Below are 19,038 nucleotides of genomic sequence, written 5' to 3'. Positions count from 1 at the left end.
CTCGTTAAAACGTGGCAAGCTTTCATCAGGAAAAAAAAAAAAACCCAGGATATGTCACTGTATTTTCAGTAGCGCCGTTTATTTCCATTAAGACTGAAACGTGTTTATTTATAACGTTAATGCCCATGGTTTACGTTAGCAGCTTCTGGCGTCAAGTTTGCCAAGTTCTGTCACTAACATCTCCATGGCGTTAATAAATTAATCACAGTGGGGGTTTTTTTTCTTTAAACAAGGATGCAGTAAATGTGAAGAATGTCATTCATATTTTAGAATCATAACATAGTAGCCATCACATTTTACATGTACGTGTGTGTGTGTGTGTATGTGTGGAAGTGCCTGATCTAACCTGGTTTTGGTTCATACATTTAAAAGAAACCTCCAACATCATGGCACAACAAACAAGGGTTCCCTCCCCAATCGCACTGCCATCATGCTGCAGCGCAAGTCACTGGCACTCCAGGAGCCGTGAGCTCAACTGAAGCAGCAGAAATGTAAATATAAGTCTCGCCAAATTGATTTTTATGCTTCCCGAACGGGCCGCACTCATAACTTATTAGATCCCGCCCCAAATATGACGTTACGTTTAAAGTGTTTATTGATAATGAACGGCGCTCGATGTGACAGATTCAGTAGCTGAGCCCACGGTGATGTGCAGATAAGGTTTCCCCGGGACGAGACTGGCAGCCGGCTCCTTAAAACGTCCCCCTAAAGAGAACGGTGCGTAACTCACTTCAGCCACAAGAGCTGATTTACCGCCTTCTCTGGGGCTCCACTTCTCCCCTCTCCCCTCCCGTCTCCTCCTCTCCTCTCCCCTCTTCTCTCTCCCTCTGTTCTCTCCCTCTCTCTTACCTGGCCAACCCCTTCCGAAGAGGAGGAGGAGGAGGAGGAGGAGAGGAGATTTTCTCTCCGCTCCTCGACAGCCTGCGGGATGACTCAACAGCCTCTCCCTGTCGGCTTGGTGTTCAAGCAGAGCTCCAGCCACCATCTGCGGCGGGAGTCTGGCAGCACCCTGTGTGTGTGTGTGTGTGTGTGTGAGTGTGTGTGTGCATGCGCGTTGTGTGTGGGGGAAGACAGGTAGCCACAGTCCCTTCACCCCAAACACCCTCCCCCCCCCCCACACACACACACACACACACACACGGGGCCTGGAACAAATCAGCCCAGCAGTTAGTGAGATATGGATCAGCTCCCACACTTTGTCAGACAGGGCAGTAAAATGGCGGAGGGGTAGGAGGCCAGGGCGGCTGCTGTAATTGGGGGGAAGCGATGGCGGATGAAGACAGATGGGGCCGGGAGGAGGAGTGGAGGAGGAGGCCCCGTCATCCGCAGGCCCCGGCCAAGGCCGTCACTGGCCAGAGCCGCCGCCAGAGCCAATCAGGCTTCTGTGTCTCTCACCGCCACCGCAAGCCACAGGAGGCTCCAGCCCTGGAGTGAACCCTGCTCCAGACCCAGAGCTCCCAGCTCCGCGTGGTACTGCTGCTGCTGCTGCTGATCCAGAGCTCCCAGCTCTGTGTGTTACTGCTACTGCTGCTGATCCAGAGCTCCCAGCTCTGTGTGTTACTGCTGCTGCTGATCCAGAGCTCCCAGCTCTGTGTGTTACTGCTGCTGCTGCTACTGCTGCTGATCCAGAGCTCCCAGCTCTGTGTGTTACTGCTGCTGCTGATCCAGAGCTCCCAGCTCTGTGTGTTACTGCTGCTGCTGATCCAGAGCTCCCAGCTCTGTGTGGTACTGCTGCTGCTGATCCAGAGCTCCCAGCTCTGTGTGTTACTGCTGCTGCTGATCCAGAGCTCCCAGCTCTGTGTGTTACTGCTGCTGCTACTGCTGCTGATGCATAGTGGTTAAGGTACATGACTGGGAGCCGCAAGGTCGGTGGTCCGAATCCCAGTCGAGCCACAATAAATGATCCGCAGAGCCGTTGGGCCCTTGAGCAAGGCACTTAACCCTGCATTGCTCCCCAGGCGCTGCACTGTGGCTGCCCACTGCTCCTAATGACCAGGATGGGTCAAATGCAGAGGACAAATTACCCCACGGGGTTCAATAAAAAAGTACTTCTGATGCTTACTACTGCTCCGTAAGCACCACCACTGCTTACTATTCCTTACCTAATGCTCCTTAAATACTACCTCTGCTTACTATTCCTTAATCAATGCTCCTTAAATACTACCTCTGCTTGCTACTACGTATTATCGCTGCATACTACTCCTTACTTACAACCGATGCTGACTACTCCCCTTACTCACCACCACTCCTGACAGCTGGTGTTCACCACCACTCCTGACAGCTGGTGTTCACCACCACTCCTGACAACCGGTGTTCACCACCACGCCTGACAACTGGTGTTCAGCACCACTCCTGACAACCGGTGTTCACCACCACTCCTGACAACTGGTGTTCACCACCACTCCTGACAACTGATGTTCAGCACCACTCCTGACAACCGGTGTTCACCACCACTCCTGACAGCTGGTGTTCACCACCACTCCTGACAACTGATGTTCACCACCACTCCTGACAACTGGTGTTCACCACCACTCCTGACAACTGATGTTCACCACCACTCCTGACAACTGATGTTCACCACCACTCCTGACAACTGGTGTTCACCACCACTCCTGACAACCGGTGTTCAGCACCACTCCTGACAACAGGTGTTCAGCACCACTCCTGACAACTGGTGTTCACCACCACGGAAATAAAGATACTGTGCCCGTACTGCTCCGATTACATTTCCCCTTTTTTCCCGTTTGTTCCGTATCAGTTGGTCTGTCTGTGCTGCCGGCAGAGAGGCAGGCCCGGAGGCAGGTGCCCTGTGAGAGCCATGGGACCGCTCTGTCTGTCCACCGCTCTGTCTGTCCACCGCTCTGTCCGTCCACCGCTCTGGGAGGCCGAGAGGAGCCATGTTGGGTCTGTTCTGCCCTGGAGCACACAGGAGACCACGCTGTCTGTCTGAGAGGATGGAAGACCCTCTCCCCGGCCCCCCAGATAGCCACTCCCCCCCACCCGACATCTGGACGTCGTGTCAGTGCAGCTGTGCTGGAGCGGGTCACTACTTCAGCCAAAGGGTCTGTCAGAAGCCAAGAGGGTCAGGCCCCTTCCCCTCAACAAAGGGCCTGATTCTCCCCCCCCTGCACCCCCCCCCCCCCAGTACCTCCCAGTGACTCATCCATCTCCCCACCAGCTGTGGAGCCCCTCTCAGCTCACGCTCTCCAACACCCGGCCTCTCAGTGCGAGTGCATCCACCGCATTACAGTTATTTAGCTGACGCTTTCATCCAAAGCGACTTACAGTTGATTAGACTATGCCAGGGACAAACCCCCCCCCTGGAGTAATGCAGGGTTCAGGGCCTTGCTCAAGGGCCCAACAGCTGTGTGGATCTTATCGTGGCTACACTGGGGCTTGAACCATCATTCTGGCTTCCAGCCACTAGGCTACAGGCTGTCCCAGTCATGTACCTTAGCCACTAGGCTACAGGCTGTCCCAGTCATGTACCTTAGCCACTAGGCTACAGGCTGCCCCAGTCATGTACCTTAGCCACTAGGCTACAGGAGGCTCAGTGCCAATACTCAACCTGCAAGTTTAAACCCTCAACTATTACCATCTCAGCCTGTAGGCCAGCGGAGGATGGGCATCCCCCAATAGCCGGGGTCCTCCTGAGATTTCTTCAGGGAGTTTTCTCTCACCACTGTTTGAGGGTATTTCTCCCCACTAGGGAGTTTGGGACAGTCTTCGGTGAAAAGCGCGATACAAATACAATTGAATTGAATTGCTATAATAATGCGGGTGAAATGCCCAGTAGAGGAACAGGGCCATTATGGTTGTCCTCCACCATGTTCAGTCTTGTCTCTGTAGCAAGCACTTGACCAATATTTCAGATTCAGTGATATGTTGTCTGGCACAGGCCTCTAACTCGATCTGGTGACAAAAACACCCAAAAAAGAGGAGATCTGTCATTAGCCAAAGTGGCTTGAGCCCCCACTTCCCTGGCCCAACCCCAAAAAACATTGGAGACCTATGGCCACTATTTACATTGGTTAACAAGAGTCATTTTCTCAGAGTGACCTTTTCGGAAAATGAAGTTTGAGCTGACCTTCTGAGATTTTCAAAGCACTCCGTAATTAGATTATAAGGAAAATTTCATTAACAAATTATATCCATGAGTCAAATACCTCAGGTTTCCACATGACATAATTTAGCTCTATTATTCAAAGAAGAAAGGAAAAGGAAAAAAAAAAGTGTCCTTTCGTGCTTTTCAAACTCATTTGCATCTGTTGCCATAAATACACAAAAGAGCCACAGGACCGTTGGATCCCTTTCAAAGACCGGGGACTCCGAGCTGACCTACAAACACGGCCGGGTGCTCGGCAAAGCTTGTCCGGCTGCCAGCGACCAATGATTCGTCAACTGCGCTGTCACATGGCCTCCCGCGGACCAACGGCTGCACGCCTTGATGTTTGTGTTGGCCGTCACAATTGGCCGAGGGGGGTCCCGCGGAGTCGCGGTCGGAGCCGGTTCTCGGGAATGAAAGATACGTCGACGCGCGGGCCGCGGACGTGCCGGTCCTCGCCGGTGGAGTTAAGCGCTCCCCCCCGGTTCAGCCCAAACACCTGAGGCTACGCCCGCGGCTGACACCGCTTATTATCCGTTCACGGGGAGACGAGAAGTGCTGACGTGTGGGGCTCTCCGACTTCCTTCCCCGAACGGCGGTCAGACAAACACGAACCCCCCCCCCCTCTCCCTCCCTCCCTACAAATACAGAGAACGTTCCAATGCGCGAAACTGAACGGAACATTTTAAAATGCAATATATTTAAAAGGGAAACAAGTTCCATGATGAATCTTTTCTGTATCAAACACTGAAGGGAAAGTAAGCATCCCCACAGACATCTGTCTTCTTTTGGGGCTTTTTTTTTTTTGGGGGGGGGGGTGGAAAGGGAGGTGGGGGGGGGGTTAGAGAGACAAAGACATATGTGGAAGCGCTTATTTCCGAACCCACGACCTGTTCAGCGAGAGAGACGGCGTGTTCGCTCGGCCGGAGGGGGCGAACGGCGCAGAGCGAGCCAGCAGACAAAGGTAAGGAGAGAACTTTTTTTTTTTTTTACAAGCTCTTGATTGATTAATGTTGTTGGTGGAGCAGGAGTCCCGGGAGAGGGTGAGGGATCCTCTCTGATATGCAGAAAATTTTACAAGGAGCGGCAGGCTTGAAAGCGGTGGGAAGACGAGATCCCAGCCAAGAGTTTAAATGAGAAATCCATCAGGAATGCGTTTTCCCCTCTCTTCTCTCCCTCGCCCACCGAACAGCTGCCGCTATAACTCTACTGTATTTTCCTTCAGTGTTACATAAAACTAAACAGCAGATAGAGGCTGTCAAAACTGTCGTAGGGACTTAGGTGTGAAAAAAGGGAACTGCTCTCTCCGGCTTACAGGGAACAGCTGAGGCCTTACAAGACCGGCGTATTCCCAAAGTGTGAATTAAACTTTTCCTCAGACAAATAAATATACGAAACATATGGAAAACACACAGGAACATGTGCGGAGGGGTGCAAACATCCACACGCACATACTCTTCTGAGTAAATGTACATTCGCATGCCTATTACAAGGAAACAAATACGATCGCAACACCGGATTCGATTCAATACAGTTAAAGAAAGTATGCCTGCCACGATCATACTTAAATCTGTACTTGGGAATTATTTCTTGTTCCCAGTGAATTTATGGGCGATTTACTTCTGCAATGTTGATATTTTACAAGCATGTTATTCACTCTGTATAGATATGTGCAGGAAACAGATGTGCTACATTACTCCGATATCGGGTACACTTCATAAACAGGGTCTATTCTGTGCAAACGTGGAATCTTCAGCTCAAACCCTGGCACGCCTTTACAAACCAGCCTCATCGCTGAGATACAAGTACCGGGCAGAATGGCGTGCTATAATTCCTGGTGTTCACGCGATCCTGCGGAACAATCCTGCCCCACACCGCTCGCAGAACTCACTGCCCTCTCCGTTCGGCCATCTGTAACGTCTTTGGCCTCCTTTAACTCTACGCTGTGAAGGTAGACTCAGGTGATGGGGGAAGGCTAACAGCCGGCCCGTTTGACTTTTCCCCTTTTTTCACTCTTCCTTAATGACTTCAGGGGACCTGTCTGGACCTGGATTCTGATGGAAAGGTGGGGGGCGGGAGATGAGAAGACCATATGGCCGCAGTGCATTCTGGGAGAGCCGAGAAGGACCCCGCGGTCCCCGGCGCTGGCTGGCGGTCGAGCGTTTGGAGCGTCTTGACGTGGAGTCTCGCCCCAGGCCCCCCCGGCCCCTCCCCCCCGACACGGTCAGGGCCCCCCCCCCCCCCGACCGCGACGTCAGGAGAGAGGAGCGCAGAACGCAGCGGGCTACGTCTGGCCAGGCCGCGCCACGCTCGCTTTCCCAGCGAGGACGAGGATCAGGGCCAGGGCCAGCCGGAGGTTAGGATGTCAACGACTGAGGGGGCTTCACCTCCGTGCTCCCACCAGCCCACCTGCCTGCCTTATGTACCCATAAACCCCCACCCCCCCTCCTCTGCTACATGGGGGGTGGGGGGGGGGGGGGATATCCTCATCACATGACAGAAATGCAGCCAATCACTAAGGGGTTGGTATTCCACACGCAACACACAGTACCTGAGACTGGGGACCCCCCAGCCCTTACACACCTGCCATGTCTGTCCCTTTGAGATGAACGGTCACTCTCTTGTCAAACGGCAGCCATCTTGAAGCTGTCTATTGAATGAGCTTCCGCGAGACACAGCCATAATGGCGATAGAAACCAGAGATCACATAGCCAGGCAAAACGCACGTGGAAGGAGAGACCAAAACTGGCACATTAGCCATTAGCAACAGAATAATCTGCAGGGTCCAAGTTGTTATCTATGTGGTCACTTTTAGCACTTTGAACTGTACTTCCCTCTAGGGTTTTTTCAAGCACACTGCCCTGGTCCCTGGTTATGGTTATGCACCTCTCTCTCTCTCTGGATAAGAGCGTCTGCCACATGCCTGTGATGTAATGTAATATAACGATCGGGCCTTAAACGCTCCACAGACGACCGCCAGTCCGGGCGGTGGGCAGCAGGAAGCAGGGCGAAGTTGCGGAGGTTGAAAGAGGACGAGGATACTTCGGTTACGTCCCACTGCTTCGGGGAGTCTCCGGGGAGCAGTTCTCACTCACGCTGCTGATCTCTGATTGCGCACTCCTTTTACACAGCCACTTACAGTGTCCCCGCAGTGAGCCTTAATCCCCAGAAATATCTGCCCTTTCTCACTGCCCTAATCTGCTGAAAGGTAATGGTGTGTGCGTGTCTGTGTGCATGCGCGTGTGTGCGCACGTGTACGCATGTCTGCAGTGTGTGTGTGTGTGTGTGTGTGTTTGCGTCTGTGCGTGTCTTTTTGTGTGCGTTTGTGTCTGTGTGTGTGTGCCTGTTCGTGTCTGTGTGTGTATACGTGCGCTTGTCTCTACATATGATATATCCGTATACGTATGTGTTCCAGTTTGGTACTCCGTTTTCTTTGATATGAGATCTAGGTGTGATTGGGCGATTATAGACAGGCAATGACCTTTTGGAAGCATGCAAAACAGGTGGCGAGTTCTAAGCGTGACACACAGGAATCTGAAAATCACACAGTATTACAGCATTATCAGTAAACAGGTATTACAGCATTGAACATCCATGATGTCTGAAGTGGCTGTCATTCGTTTCCTGCTTGCTCTGATGCTCACGCTGATTTGCACGTTACATGTCTACCCATCAGCCGGCTGTATGTGGTTGAGCAGGAAGATTACTGTGAATGTTCTAGGGCAGCTAACACAGCTAACTGGAAAGTGTCTGACAATCACTTGTTTCTCCCCCCCCCCAAGCCATTCTGAGCGATATTGTAAATTTGAATGTAAAAAAAAAAGCTATAGTAATATATACTAAAGAAAACAGTCTGTTTATAACTTCAACAAAATGGAACCGGACAGGAAGACTGTTGATTGGTTTATTAAACATTCCTCACCATATTTAAATGTATATTTTATTTTAAATGAGAGATGTGACAAAATGCACAGCTGAAATAACTGAAATAACAAAAAGGGTGTTCCCCTCACACTGCATAGAAATCAGATAATATCTATATTAGAGAGAAATTAGATTTTGTTCAGTTTTTCTTTACTGAGTAAAGTAAATAACAACAGTAAAACAAATAGTTACCCTATGCCTTCCTTCAAAAACATGAAACTCTACTGCAAAAATGGATGTGTAGGCGCTTTGACCAACACAATAATTCATTAAAAATGTATGTTGCACTCAATAGCTATATGCCTTCGGGACCCAGAGCACAAGCTGTTTTAGACATGATTTGATTGACTAGGGCGTCACTATTTTGCCAGTCCAAACTGGGCTTTACTTAGGGTAACAAACATTCAGCTTTTTATTCAGTTGTAGACCAAGGGGTGGTCGCTTTTGGGGGGTGGGGGTGGGTCTCAAACCCCACATTGCTCCAAGTGGGATTGGCCCCTGCTTAGCCTAATGAACTGTGACTTTGGATAAAAGCGTCAGATAGATAACAGTGATGTGATGTAATGAGATGTAATGTAAAGGGTGTGTTTGTGCGCCGTGTGTGTGCGCCGCGTGTTGCCTCCGTGTTGCAGGAGGCAGATGAGCCGTAAGCAGATGACATGTCAGAAGCAGGTGGGCGTTGAGCGGCTGATTTTAACCAGTCAGGCGAGTCCTGGTGAGTCACCGGGCTATTTTAACCAGTCAGGCGAGTCCTGGTGAGTCACCAGGCTGTCGCAGAGGCTCTTAAAAATGGCTGCCGGATTTATCCAGAAGGAGCTACTTCTGCGAAACACGTCGCCACTCCTCGCCTTCATCCCTTAGTCGTCTCTGTGAGCTTTTGGCCAAGGCTACGAGAATAAAGAGAAGGTGGGCTCCCTGGTCTCATGCAGTGCTCACATCAGTCAGGTGTGCCAGTAGAGTGCACTGGAGTCTCATTGTAGTGCTGCTCATTGGCACAGATGTGCTGAAGTACAGGCATGCGGCACATAGCTTAACATGTGGATGACTCTGTGTGCAGATACTGCATGAGTGCGTATAGTGTTGTGTGTTCGTCTGTAGCTTTGTGTGTATGTTTCCGTGTGCATATACTGTATGTGTATGTGTGTGTTTCTGGCTGTGTGTGTGTCTTTTTGTGGTTGTGTGTGGGTGTGCATGTGTGTGTGTATGTGTGTAATGTTTCCTGTACTCACACACTCGGCACATGGTTGACCTGCACGTGGGCCTCAGTGGGAGTGCGTGCGTGCGTGCGTGCGTGCATGCGTGCGTGTGTGCGTGTGTGTGTATGCATGCGTGTGTGTGTGCGCGTGTGCGCGTGTGTGTGTATGCGTGTGTATGAGTGTGTGTGTGTGCGTGTGTGTGTGTGCGTGTGTGTGTGTAATGTTTCCCGTACACACACTGACCTGCACGCGGGCCTCAGTCAGCTTGGTCCTCTGGGCCAGCTCCTCGCGGGTGTAGATGTCGGGGTAGTGTGTGCGCTCGAAGGCCTTCTCCAGCTCCTCCAGCTGCTCGGCGGTGAAGGTGGTGCGGCTCCGTCTCTGCTTCCTCTTCAGGGGCAGGTCCGGCTCCGACTCCACGTCCGAGCCCTCGTCCATGCGGTTACCTGGGACACACACACGCACGCACACACACACATTACATTACATTATTGGCATTTGGCAGACTCTCTTATCCAGAACGACGTACAGTTGATCAGACTAAGCAGGAGAGAATCTTCCCCTGGAGCAATGCAGGGTTAAGGGCCTTGCTCAAGGGCCCAACGGCTGTGCGGATTTTATTGAGGCTACACCGGGATTAGAACCACCGACCTTGCGGGTCCCAGTCATTTACCTTAACCACTATGGTACAGGTCACCCACGCACACGCACACGCACACGCACACGCACACACACACACACCCAGACCGTCAGCTCAACATTCTGGCAGTTAACCTCAGAGATGCAGGAAAATACAATCACTGAGCACTTTATCAGGTAGACCTGTACACCAGCTTGTTAATGGAAATGTTTAATCAGCCAATCATGTGGCAGCGACTAAAGGCCATTCAGATGTGGTCAGACCAAATGTCAGAAGTCAGAGGAGAAGTGCCAGACTGGTCAAAGCTGACAGGAAGGTGACAGTAACACAAATAACCACACATTACAACAGTGGTATACAGAAGAGCATTTCTGACCACACAATGTGTCAAACCTCTTAAGCGGATAGGCTACAGCAGCAGAAGACCAATACATCCAAAAAAATAAGTCTAATGAATGCCTAATAAAGAGCTCACTGCATGTATAATAGGGGTCTATTGACAGGGGCCTGGAAGGTTGGTGGTTCAAGCCATAATAGGAACAGTGCAGCTGTTGGGCCCTTGAGCAAGGCCCTTGACCCTATATTGCTCCAGGGGGGATCTTGAGCCGGGAGCTGGTCAACTAGCTACCAGCTGTTTTAAAACCTATTTCAGCAGGGTTTTTTATATTTTTCCCAACATACACTAAAGGGCAATGCAGCTTGAATTGGCACATATTCATCAAATGCCTTGGCTTTTATTTCACCATTAATCATACTTGTAAACCATGTGCTCTCTCTGGCTCAGTTTTTTTTTTTTGGGAGGGGGGGGCAGTAATGGCAGAAGACTGCAGTTCTAATGCTTCAACAGATCAAAACATAGATCCCTCTCACCGACCTGACCATGCCTGTTTCCATGACAATAAAGGGGGGGGGGCAATGTATTCAAAATGATATAGCCTCCTATGGCTTTCACTGTTGGCAAGTAGGAGACAGCAAATATTATTTTAATCTGTGATTATTTATATATGAGAGGCTTTTGTGAACACAATCTCGCATCAGAACACATCCAAACAGCCCCCGGAGCCAGAATGGAGTGGAGAGAGGAGATAATCTCTCCAGACCACCTTGACGAACCGTGTAGCACTATTCTTCGACAGCGCCCCGGGGCACAGAAACAAAAACCCGCAATGTGTAAATATCTGCAATATAATATGGTGTTGGTTTCATTAAATCCCGTGCGCGGAATCTCCGACCGGCGTTTAAAATAACGACACCCGATTATCTGACACTTTTCAGCCGCCCGTTTCAATTACAGATAACGGGTTTGCCCACCATTTTGTTTTGTGTTGTTGGGAGTTTTAGAGAGATGGAAACGCGTGCAGCGATCGAGCAGGGCAGCCAAACTGTGCTTCAGTAAACGTGATACGTGTGAGAGGAGGCTCCAATGTTAACATTTACCGCGGCTGAAGAAAAACAGCTCGTAGGTTCTGAAACAGCTGGTAGCTGGTTGACCAGTTCAGACCAGCTCCCAGCTTGACATGGTTTGACCAGCTTAAGCTAGGTGGTAACTGGTTGACCCGTTCAGACCAGCTCCCAGCTTGACATGGTTTGACCAGCCTAAGCTATGTTTTGAAACAGTGGATAGCAGGTTGAAAAGCTCATACCCAGCTAGACCAGCTTTATGACCAGCTTGGCCAGTTCATATTCAGCTAGACCAGCTTGACCAGCTCAATTTTCAAGTTGGCCAAACTGCCATATGTGGATTTTCAAGCAGGGAGATCAGACCCTGCGTTAGTGAAGGCTCCGTTCACGGGAATGCCAATCTGCCCTTTCCATTTAAATGGCTTCTTGGCGACAAAGAAATGCATAATTGCATTTCTGGTGACGTTGAATCGGGCCAGTTTCATATGGCTGAAACAGGCCAGTTTAATATGGCTGAAACAGGCCAGTTTAATATGGCTGAATTGGGCCGGTTTATAACGGCTGAAATGGGTTCTGTTGGGAGTGGTGTTCTGGGCCGGGCGGCTCCACTCCACTCAGCGCTCAGTGATGGGTCGGGCCGAGCCCCAGGGCCCTCGGCCTGAAACAGGGGGCATTCTTCTGCCCCCAGCAGAGCCCTTTCTGCCCCCCCGCTGATCCCTTTCTGCCCTGTCCTTGCTCATTTTGGCCCGGTCTGTTCCTTATTTATTTCCAGGCCGGCCACGCTGGGGCTCATCCCCGAAAATCCCCCCGCCAGCACCCGGGCCCAGTGCGGCAGACACAGGCCCTAATCCAGGCCATAACTCCTTCCCAAATTTAAGCGATTCCAAATTTGGGACGGCTGAACTCCTAGTTCTTATTCCTCAAAGGAGGCAGGGCGAAGGTGGGAGGGTGGTGGGAGGTGGGAGGTGGGGTGTTTTGGGGTGGGGGGGGGTCTTAGTCCCAGACAGCCCCCTGTCCCTGTCCCCATCCCCATTTGAGAGCTGCTACAGGGTGCTAACCCTGCCCTCCACCTCCCCGCACAGAGAGAGCCAATCCTGACGCAGCTGGAGGAAGCAGGCAGGGTCACCTGCCCCGCCCATCCACTACCCCATCCACAACCCCATTCACAACCCCATTCACCACCCCATCCCACCACCCCATCCACAACCCCATTCACAACCCCATCCACAACCCCGTCCCACCACCCCATCCCACCACCCCATCCACAACCCCATCCACCACCCCATTCACAACCCCATTCACCACCCCATCCCACCACCCCATCCACCACCCCATCCACAACCCCATCCCACAACCCCATCCACCACCCCATCCACAACCCCATCCACCACCCCATCCACAACCCCATCCACCACCCCATCCACAACCCCATCCCACAACCCCATCCACAACCCCATTCACAACCCCATCCACCACCCCATCCACCACCCCATCCACAACCCCATCCAACACCCCATCCCACCTCCCCATTCACCACCCCATCCACAACCCCATTCACAACCCCATCCACCACCCCATCCACAACCCCATCCCACAACCCCATCCACAACCCCATCCCACCACCCCATTCACAACCCCATCCCACCACCCCATTCACAACCCCATCCCACCACCCCATTCACAACCCCATCCACAACCCCATTCACAACCCCATCCACCACCCCATCCACAACCCCATCCCACCACCCCATTCACAACCCCATCCACAACCCCATCCCACCACCCCATTCACAACCCCATCCACAACCCCATCCCACCACCCCATTCACAACCCCATCCCACCACCCCATTCACAACCCCATCCCACCACCCCATTCACAACCCCATCCACAACCCCATCCCACCACCGCATTCACAACCCCGTCACACATTTACAGCTGACATAACATGGCGTAACATAATGAGGAGAACAGACCATTCCACCCAGCACTGCAAGCCTTCTCCAACCACTAAAGCAGTGGTCCTCGCTCCTGGTCCTGGAGAGCGGCAGGGTGCGCTGGTTTTCGTTTTCGTTTTAGCAACCGATTCAGACCCAAGAAACCAGGTGAGGTGAGTTCACGGTGTAACCGATCGCTTTGATCGGTCAATTCAGAGCCAAAAAGCCAGCGCACCCTGCGGCTCTCCAGGACCCGGCGTGAAGTGTACCCACTGCTCAGTTTGCCTAAAAGCTAAATAGCATCCAGCACCGCATCAAGCCTGGTCCTGAAAGCCCCCCAGTGTCCCGGCCCCAGTTTGGACCGAGGAGCTCTGGCGCTGCCCCGCACCTCGACTCTGATGGAAACTCCCAAGAGCCAAAGCCCACGCCGTCCACGTCGAACACGTCGAACACGTCGAACACGTCGCCCACTTCGAACACGTCGCCCACGTCGAACACGTCGCCCACGTCGAACACGGCGAACACGGCGAACACGTCGAACACGTCGAACACGTCGAACACGTCGAACACGTCGAACACGTCAAACACGGCGAACACGTCGAACGCGGCGAACACGTAGAACACGTCGAACACGTCGAACACGTCGAACACGTCGAACACGGCGAACACGTCGAACACGTCGAACGCGTCGAACGCGTCGAACACGTCGAACACGTCGAACACGTCGAACACGTCGCCCACGTCAAACACGTCAAACACGTCAAACACGCCGAACACGTCGAACACGTCAAACACGTCGAACACGTCAAACACGTCAAACACGTCAAACACGTCGAACACGCCGCCCACGTCGAACACGTCGAACACACCGCCCACGTCGAACACGTCGAACACGCCGCCCACGTCGAACACGTCGAACACGCCGCCCACGTCGAACACGTCGAACACGTCGAACACGTCGAACACGCCGAACACGCCGCCCACGTCGGAAACGTCGAACACGTCGAACACGTCGTACACGCCGAACACGTCGAACACGTCGAACACGTTGAACACGCCGCCCACGTCGGAAACGTCGAACACGTCGAACACGTCGTACACGTCGAACACGTCGAACACGCCGAACACGTCGAACACGTCGAACACGTCGAACACGCCGCCCACGTCGAACACGTCTCCCCCTCTAATGACCGTCATTATTCCCACAGCTCACTGTGTGGCGGCGGCTAGCGGAGGAGCCCAGCAGGAGGACACCGAGTGGCAGGGACAGATTAGGATTTAAACAAGGTTTCCACCGGGGGTCACCCGCCGAAATGATGACACAGTGAGGCGCGGGGTAATTAATCTGGGAGGCCGAGCGATGGCTCTGACCTCACACGACAAGTCCCGCTTTTCCCAGAGCGAGACACAGGAAAGAGTAAATGTAACAGCCAACTGTGACGGGAAATGAACAGCGGACGCTGTAACGCAACCTGTAATGCCACACGGTAATAGCAATAGGTAACCACAAACCATAACAGCAAAACGTAATGGAAAAATGCAACAGCAAAACGTAATGGCAAAATGCAACAGCAAAACGTAACATCCAACTGTAACAGGACACTGTAACAGCCAATTATAACAGCAGACCATACAACAAAAACTGTAACAGGAAACTGTAAGCTGCAAGCCATAACATAAACCGCAATGGCGAAACACAACAGCAAAACGTAACCACAAACCATAACAACAAACTGCAATGGCAAAGCGCAAGAGAAAAACTTAATAGTAAAAGGTAACCGCAAACCATAACAGCATATGTAACCAACAAACCTACAAAGAACGTTAATTTCGTGTTTCAATGTCAAGCATATTTACCTAATTGCAAAACTAGACAGAAATGTAAAACAACATTTCTTTTTTTTTTTTTATGTAAAAAAAAAAAAAACCTGGATGAAACCCTTTGACAGCACGTCTCAGATTAATGACCTAGTTTCCGCGTACGTTCCTCGCGGGTTTTCTCACACCCCGTCGAGTGATTTCTGGCCGCCGGGGAGCGGCTAAACGGTACAGTCAGCTGGGATCGGCTCCCAGTCCCGTGTGTAATCACAGTTGGGGCCCCCGGGGCCATTTCAGACGAAGACAATGGCGGCGGGCGAAGGGGCCGTTTGCCGGAGCTCGTCGAGCCCGTCTCTCTCCGCTGAAAGAGTTCGCCCCGGGGGGACAGGCCCGGGTGAAGGGCAGGGTGGGAGTAACAGCCTTCAACAAGTTTAACACTTACCTAAACAAACACGCTTTCATAGAGGGGAGAGGTGTCTGACTCTCCTGGGTGACACGGGGGGGGGGGGGGGGGGGGGCGGTGAGGGAGGGCTGGAGAGCAGGGGGGGGAAACAGGTGTGTGTGTGTGTGCGTGTGTGTGTGCGTGTGTTGTGGCTGGGGAGCTGGCTGCCTGGTGGGGACTCAGTCAACCATGAACCGATGTGGAAATGACAACCAGAGGTCAAGTGAGCGTTCTCCAGGAATGAGGTGGGCAAAGACTGAAAGGAACCGCTCGCTGATGGGGGAGGGGTGTGGAGAGGGATCCGTGTGTGTGTGTGTGTGTGTGTGTGTATGCGTGGGTCTGTGTGAGTGTGTGTGTGCGCGTGGGTCTGCGTGTGTGTGTGCACGTGGGTGCGTGTGTCAAGTACGTGTGTGTATATATGTGAGTGTGTATAAGTGTATTTGTGTGCATTTGCTGTATTAGTGTGTGTATGCATACATTAAAAGTATTACATAGTATTTCTGAGTATACGTGTGTGTCTCTGTGAACGTGTATAAGTGTGTTTGTATGTGTGTGTATTAGCGTGTGTACGCATACATTATTAGTATTACTTAGTGTTAGTTTGTGTGTGTATGTGTTCATGCGCGTGTGTGTGTGTGTGTGAAGAGTTCATTCCATTGCTGATCTAGGAACCATGAAATTACTAAGCCTTCACAGCTCTGATGTTACTGCTGTTTGTATCAGAATCCCCTCCATAACAACACCCCGGATCCTCATTCATATTCAAAAATAAACATGCCATGTTTCATCAGTATGAGTTGCTTGTGAGTTTATGTATGTGTGTGAGCATGTGTGTGTGCGTGTGTGTGTGCCTGTGTGTGTGTATGTGTGTGTGTGTGGCTATGTGTGTGTGTGTGTGTGTGTCTATGCCTGTGTGTGTTTGTAAATTCATACAAGTACATTTATAGGCAGAACAAAAAGGTTTGCACAACCCGGGCTCCCAAATAACAACAATAATAAAAGACCTATCAAACTGGCTCAGGCTGCTGGCCAGCTCCCGAGTTTAATTAAACAAGGAATTATGGGATTAGGCGCAGACTATCATTACAGGCCACTCGAGGAGTCTTCTGGTGGATGTCTTTTTGTCTCCCCCAGCTCACGCTCAGCAACTCTCAATGGATTACATGTGGCCGTAGGACATGGGGGCGCATTCATTAAATCAATTCCTTTCCCCCCCCCCCCCCCTTTTTAGTTTAATAAAGATTCATTTTTTACAAAGCACTGGTGCTGGGGTCCACACTTTTGTGCGAGAGAGAGAGAGAAAAAAAAAAGACTCCCGCACTTGTATATACGGAGATGAATATGTACACATACAGTACGGCCCTTTGTTGGGTTTTTTTTCGTGAGGATGCAGCGAAGCGATTTGCCGTTAACTCGCCATGACAACGGCGGGGCCCGGCGCAGTGGTCCGCCGATCTCTCTCCGAAGGGGCCTGCCCGGCTTGCGGGCCACTGTGGCTTTCATTTCGGAGACAGCGTGGAATTTATTTGTTCTCGTCTGCATGCTGCTGGATTTAGGGGCAGGGAGAAATCCCGGAATATCCACCCTTCCTTCGGATCACAACTTCTTGTTTTTTTTCTTTTTTCCTTTTTTTTGGTCGGTTCAACCCGTATGGTTATCCGAGGAGATTTACCCAGAGTCTGAGATCGCCCTTCTGTACATTTTACACTGCAAGGCCTCAAGTGTTTTGTGTTTCTCTCTCTCTTTCTCCATCTCTCTCTCTGTCTCTTTCTCATCTCTCTCTCTGTCTCTTTCTCCATCTCTCTCTCTCACACTCTCTCTTTCTCAATCTCTCTCTCCCTCCCTCTCTCTCATTCCCGTTATCTCTCTCACTCCTTTTTCTCTAATGCGGCCCAAAAGGAAATGTAAAATGGCCGAGGCAAGTGAAGGTTTGAGGGGTTGGGGGGTTGGGGGTTGGAGGGGTGGGGGGTTGGGGGTTTCGGGGGTTTGAGGGGTGGGGGGTAGGATAACTGAAACCAGGGAGCGGAGTTGAGTGGCGCTGGGTCCTGTGTGCATGACTGATGAGTATGTGTCCTGCCACATGTCATTTTGCCCCGGTCACAACAATTACAATGTCATTTAGCGTGTACATCACAGCGCAGAGACAGCACCTCGATGTGGCTGCCCGCACAATGAGAAAGTTTGACAGCGCGCCGGAGCTGAGGGCCAGCACCTCTCTGGCAGTAATGAGAACGGGATTATGGTAATGAAACAGACGCAGACGCAGATACGGAAACTAAACCTGGGCTTCGCTTTTTCCTTTTTTTTTTTTCTGGGGGTTTTTTTTTTTTTGTCTCCGTGAGATCCAGCGATTGGCAAGCGAGGCCTTCTCAAGCAAATGTGACCATGGCATGTTCCCAGATACGTCAAACGCGTTACGGCATAAATATGAGAGAGCGTGAGTGTGGGGGGGGGGGCAAGGGGAAGAGAGAGCACGAGTGTGTGAGTGAAGGAGAGAAAGAGAGAAAGAGAGGGAAAGAGAGAAACTCTGAGAGAGGGAGAGAAAGACACTTTCACACCCCCTGGTATATTGATGGTACATACGTGCGTATGTGGCATGCAACCTTACACGATATCACCTTTAAATAAATGATAATAAAGAAATAAAATAAAAACAAAAAAAACAAATCCAATTAAAAAGTAAGGTCATTTCTTAATCATTTACCCTGCATGGTAACAATAAGATACATCCTGATTACTCTATAATGACACTGCTGTAATTCCATTTGAAGCTTCTAGGGAGATTGATAAAATGCTCAAGCCTTGCCATTTATCGCAAAATTAAAGCCTAATTATGTATTATTGAAAGTGCATTATTCCTGCAAGTGTATTCCTTCAGGGCCTGGCTTCATTTACACATATATTGATGTTAAAATGCTCTGGGTTTGGCAGGAAGTGTATGTCATCCTCTCTCTAGATCTTCGGTGATTCGGCGAGAACTTTGCTCTCAGTCGAAGCCAAGACGGCCACTGACCGCCTCTACGGACAGCGTCAAAGACAGGCAAAGACATCTCTCACTAGATGTTACAAATCATCCCGTTATTTTTTTTTATTCTAATTAAATAATCCCATTAATTAGGAGCAGGCCTTATGTTTCCCAGTGGGATCAATTTAACTTGTTGTGATAACAGCAGTCAGAGGAAGATAGGAGCCATTATTATGTTAAGCACCAGTGTTCCAGCGCAGAATGGAAAATTCACAGGGCATAAATCGTAGCATCCGTTCCAATTGTGCTACTTCTGGGCAAGATCTGTTCGCTGGAAGGCAACTGGAACTACGGTATTTCTACACACGACAGGAAGAGGAAGAAAAGCACATTGTTAAAAGGACCTGGAAACGGGCTAATGTAATCTAATATAATCTAGTGTAAACTGAGGAACAAGCTGAGAAACAGCAGTTGCTTGTCAGGAGTAATTGAGGTCCGTCACAGGCCCCGGCCCGCAGGAAACGGCTGCCCACACTTCCTGTGGCGGTCTGCGTACACGTTCAAACTGGACACCCGGCACGGACTCTACCCTGAGACCCCTGCCCTCCCCCCTG

General features: G+C 51.0%; 1 protein-coding gene across 3 annotated transcripts in view; it reads right to left on the bottom strand.

Annotated features, from left to right (window-relative positions):
* pax7b (paired box 7b) overlaps positions 1-19,038 on the bottom strand; it is a 270,684-nt gene that overhangs the window by 44,790 nt on the left and 206,856 nt on the right. For all 3 annotated transcript variants that reach the window (XM_061256818.1, XM_061256816.1, XM_061256817.1), the window contains one exon: positions 9,469-9,668. In XM_061256818.1, the coding sequence (XP_061112802.1) occupies positions 9,469-9,668 (200 nt within the window). The remainder of the gene's footprint in view (positions 1-9,468; positions 9,669-19,038) is intronic.

The sequence above is a fragment of the Conger conger genome, chromosome 10, assembly GCF_963514075.1.
Source record: "Conger conger chromosome 10, fConCon1.1, whole genome shotgun sequence".
Lineage (NCBI taxonomy): Eukaryota > Metazoa > Chordata > Actinopteri > Anguilliformes > Congridae > Conger > Conger conger.
Note: the sequence above shows the minus strand (reverse complement) of the source record. Positions and strands in the feature narration are given on the sequence as shown.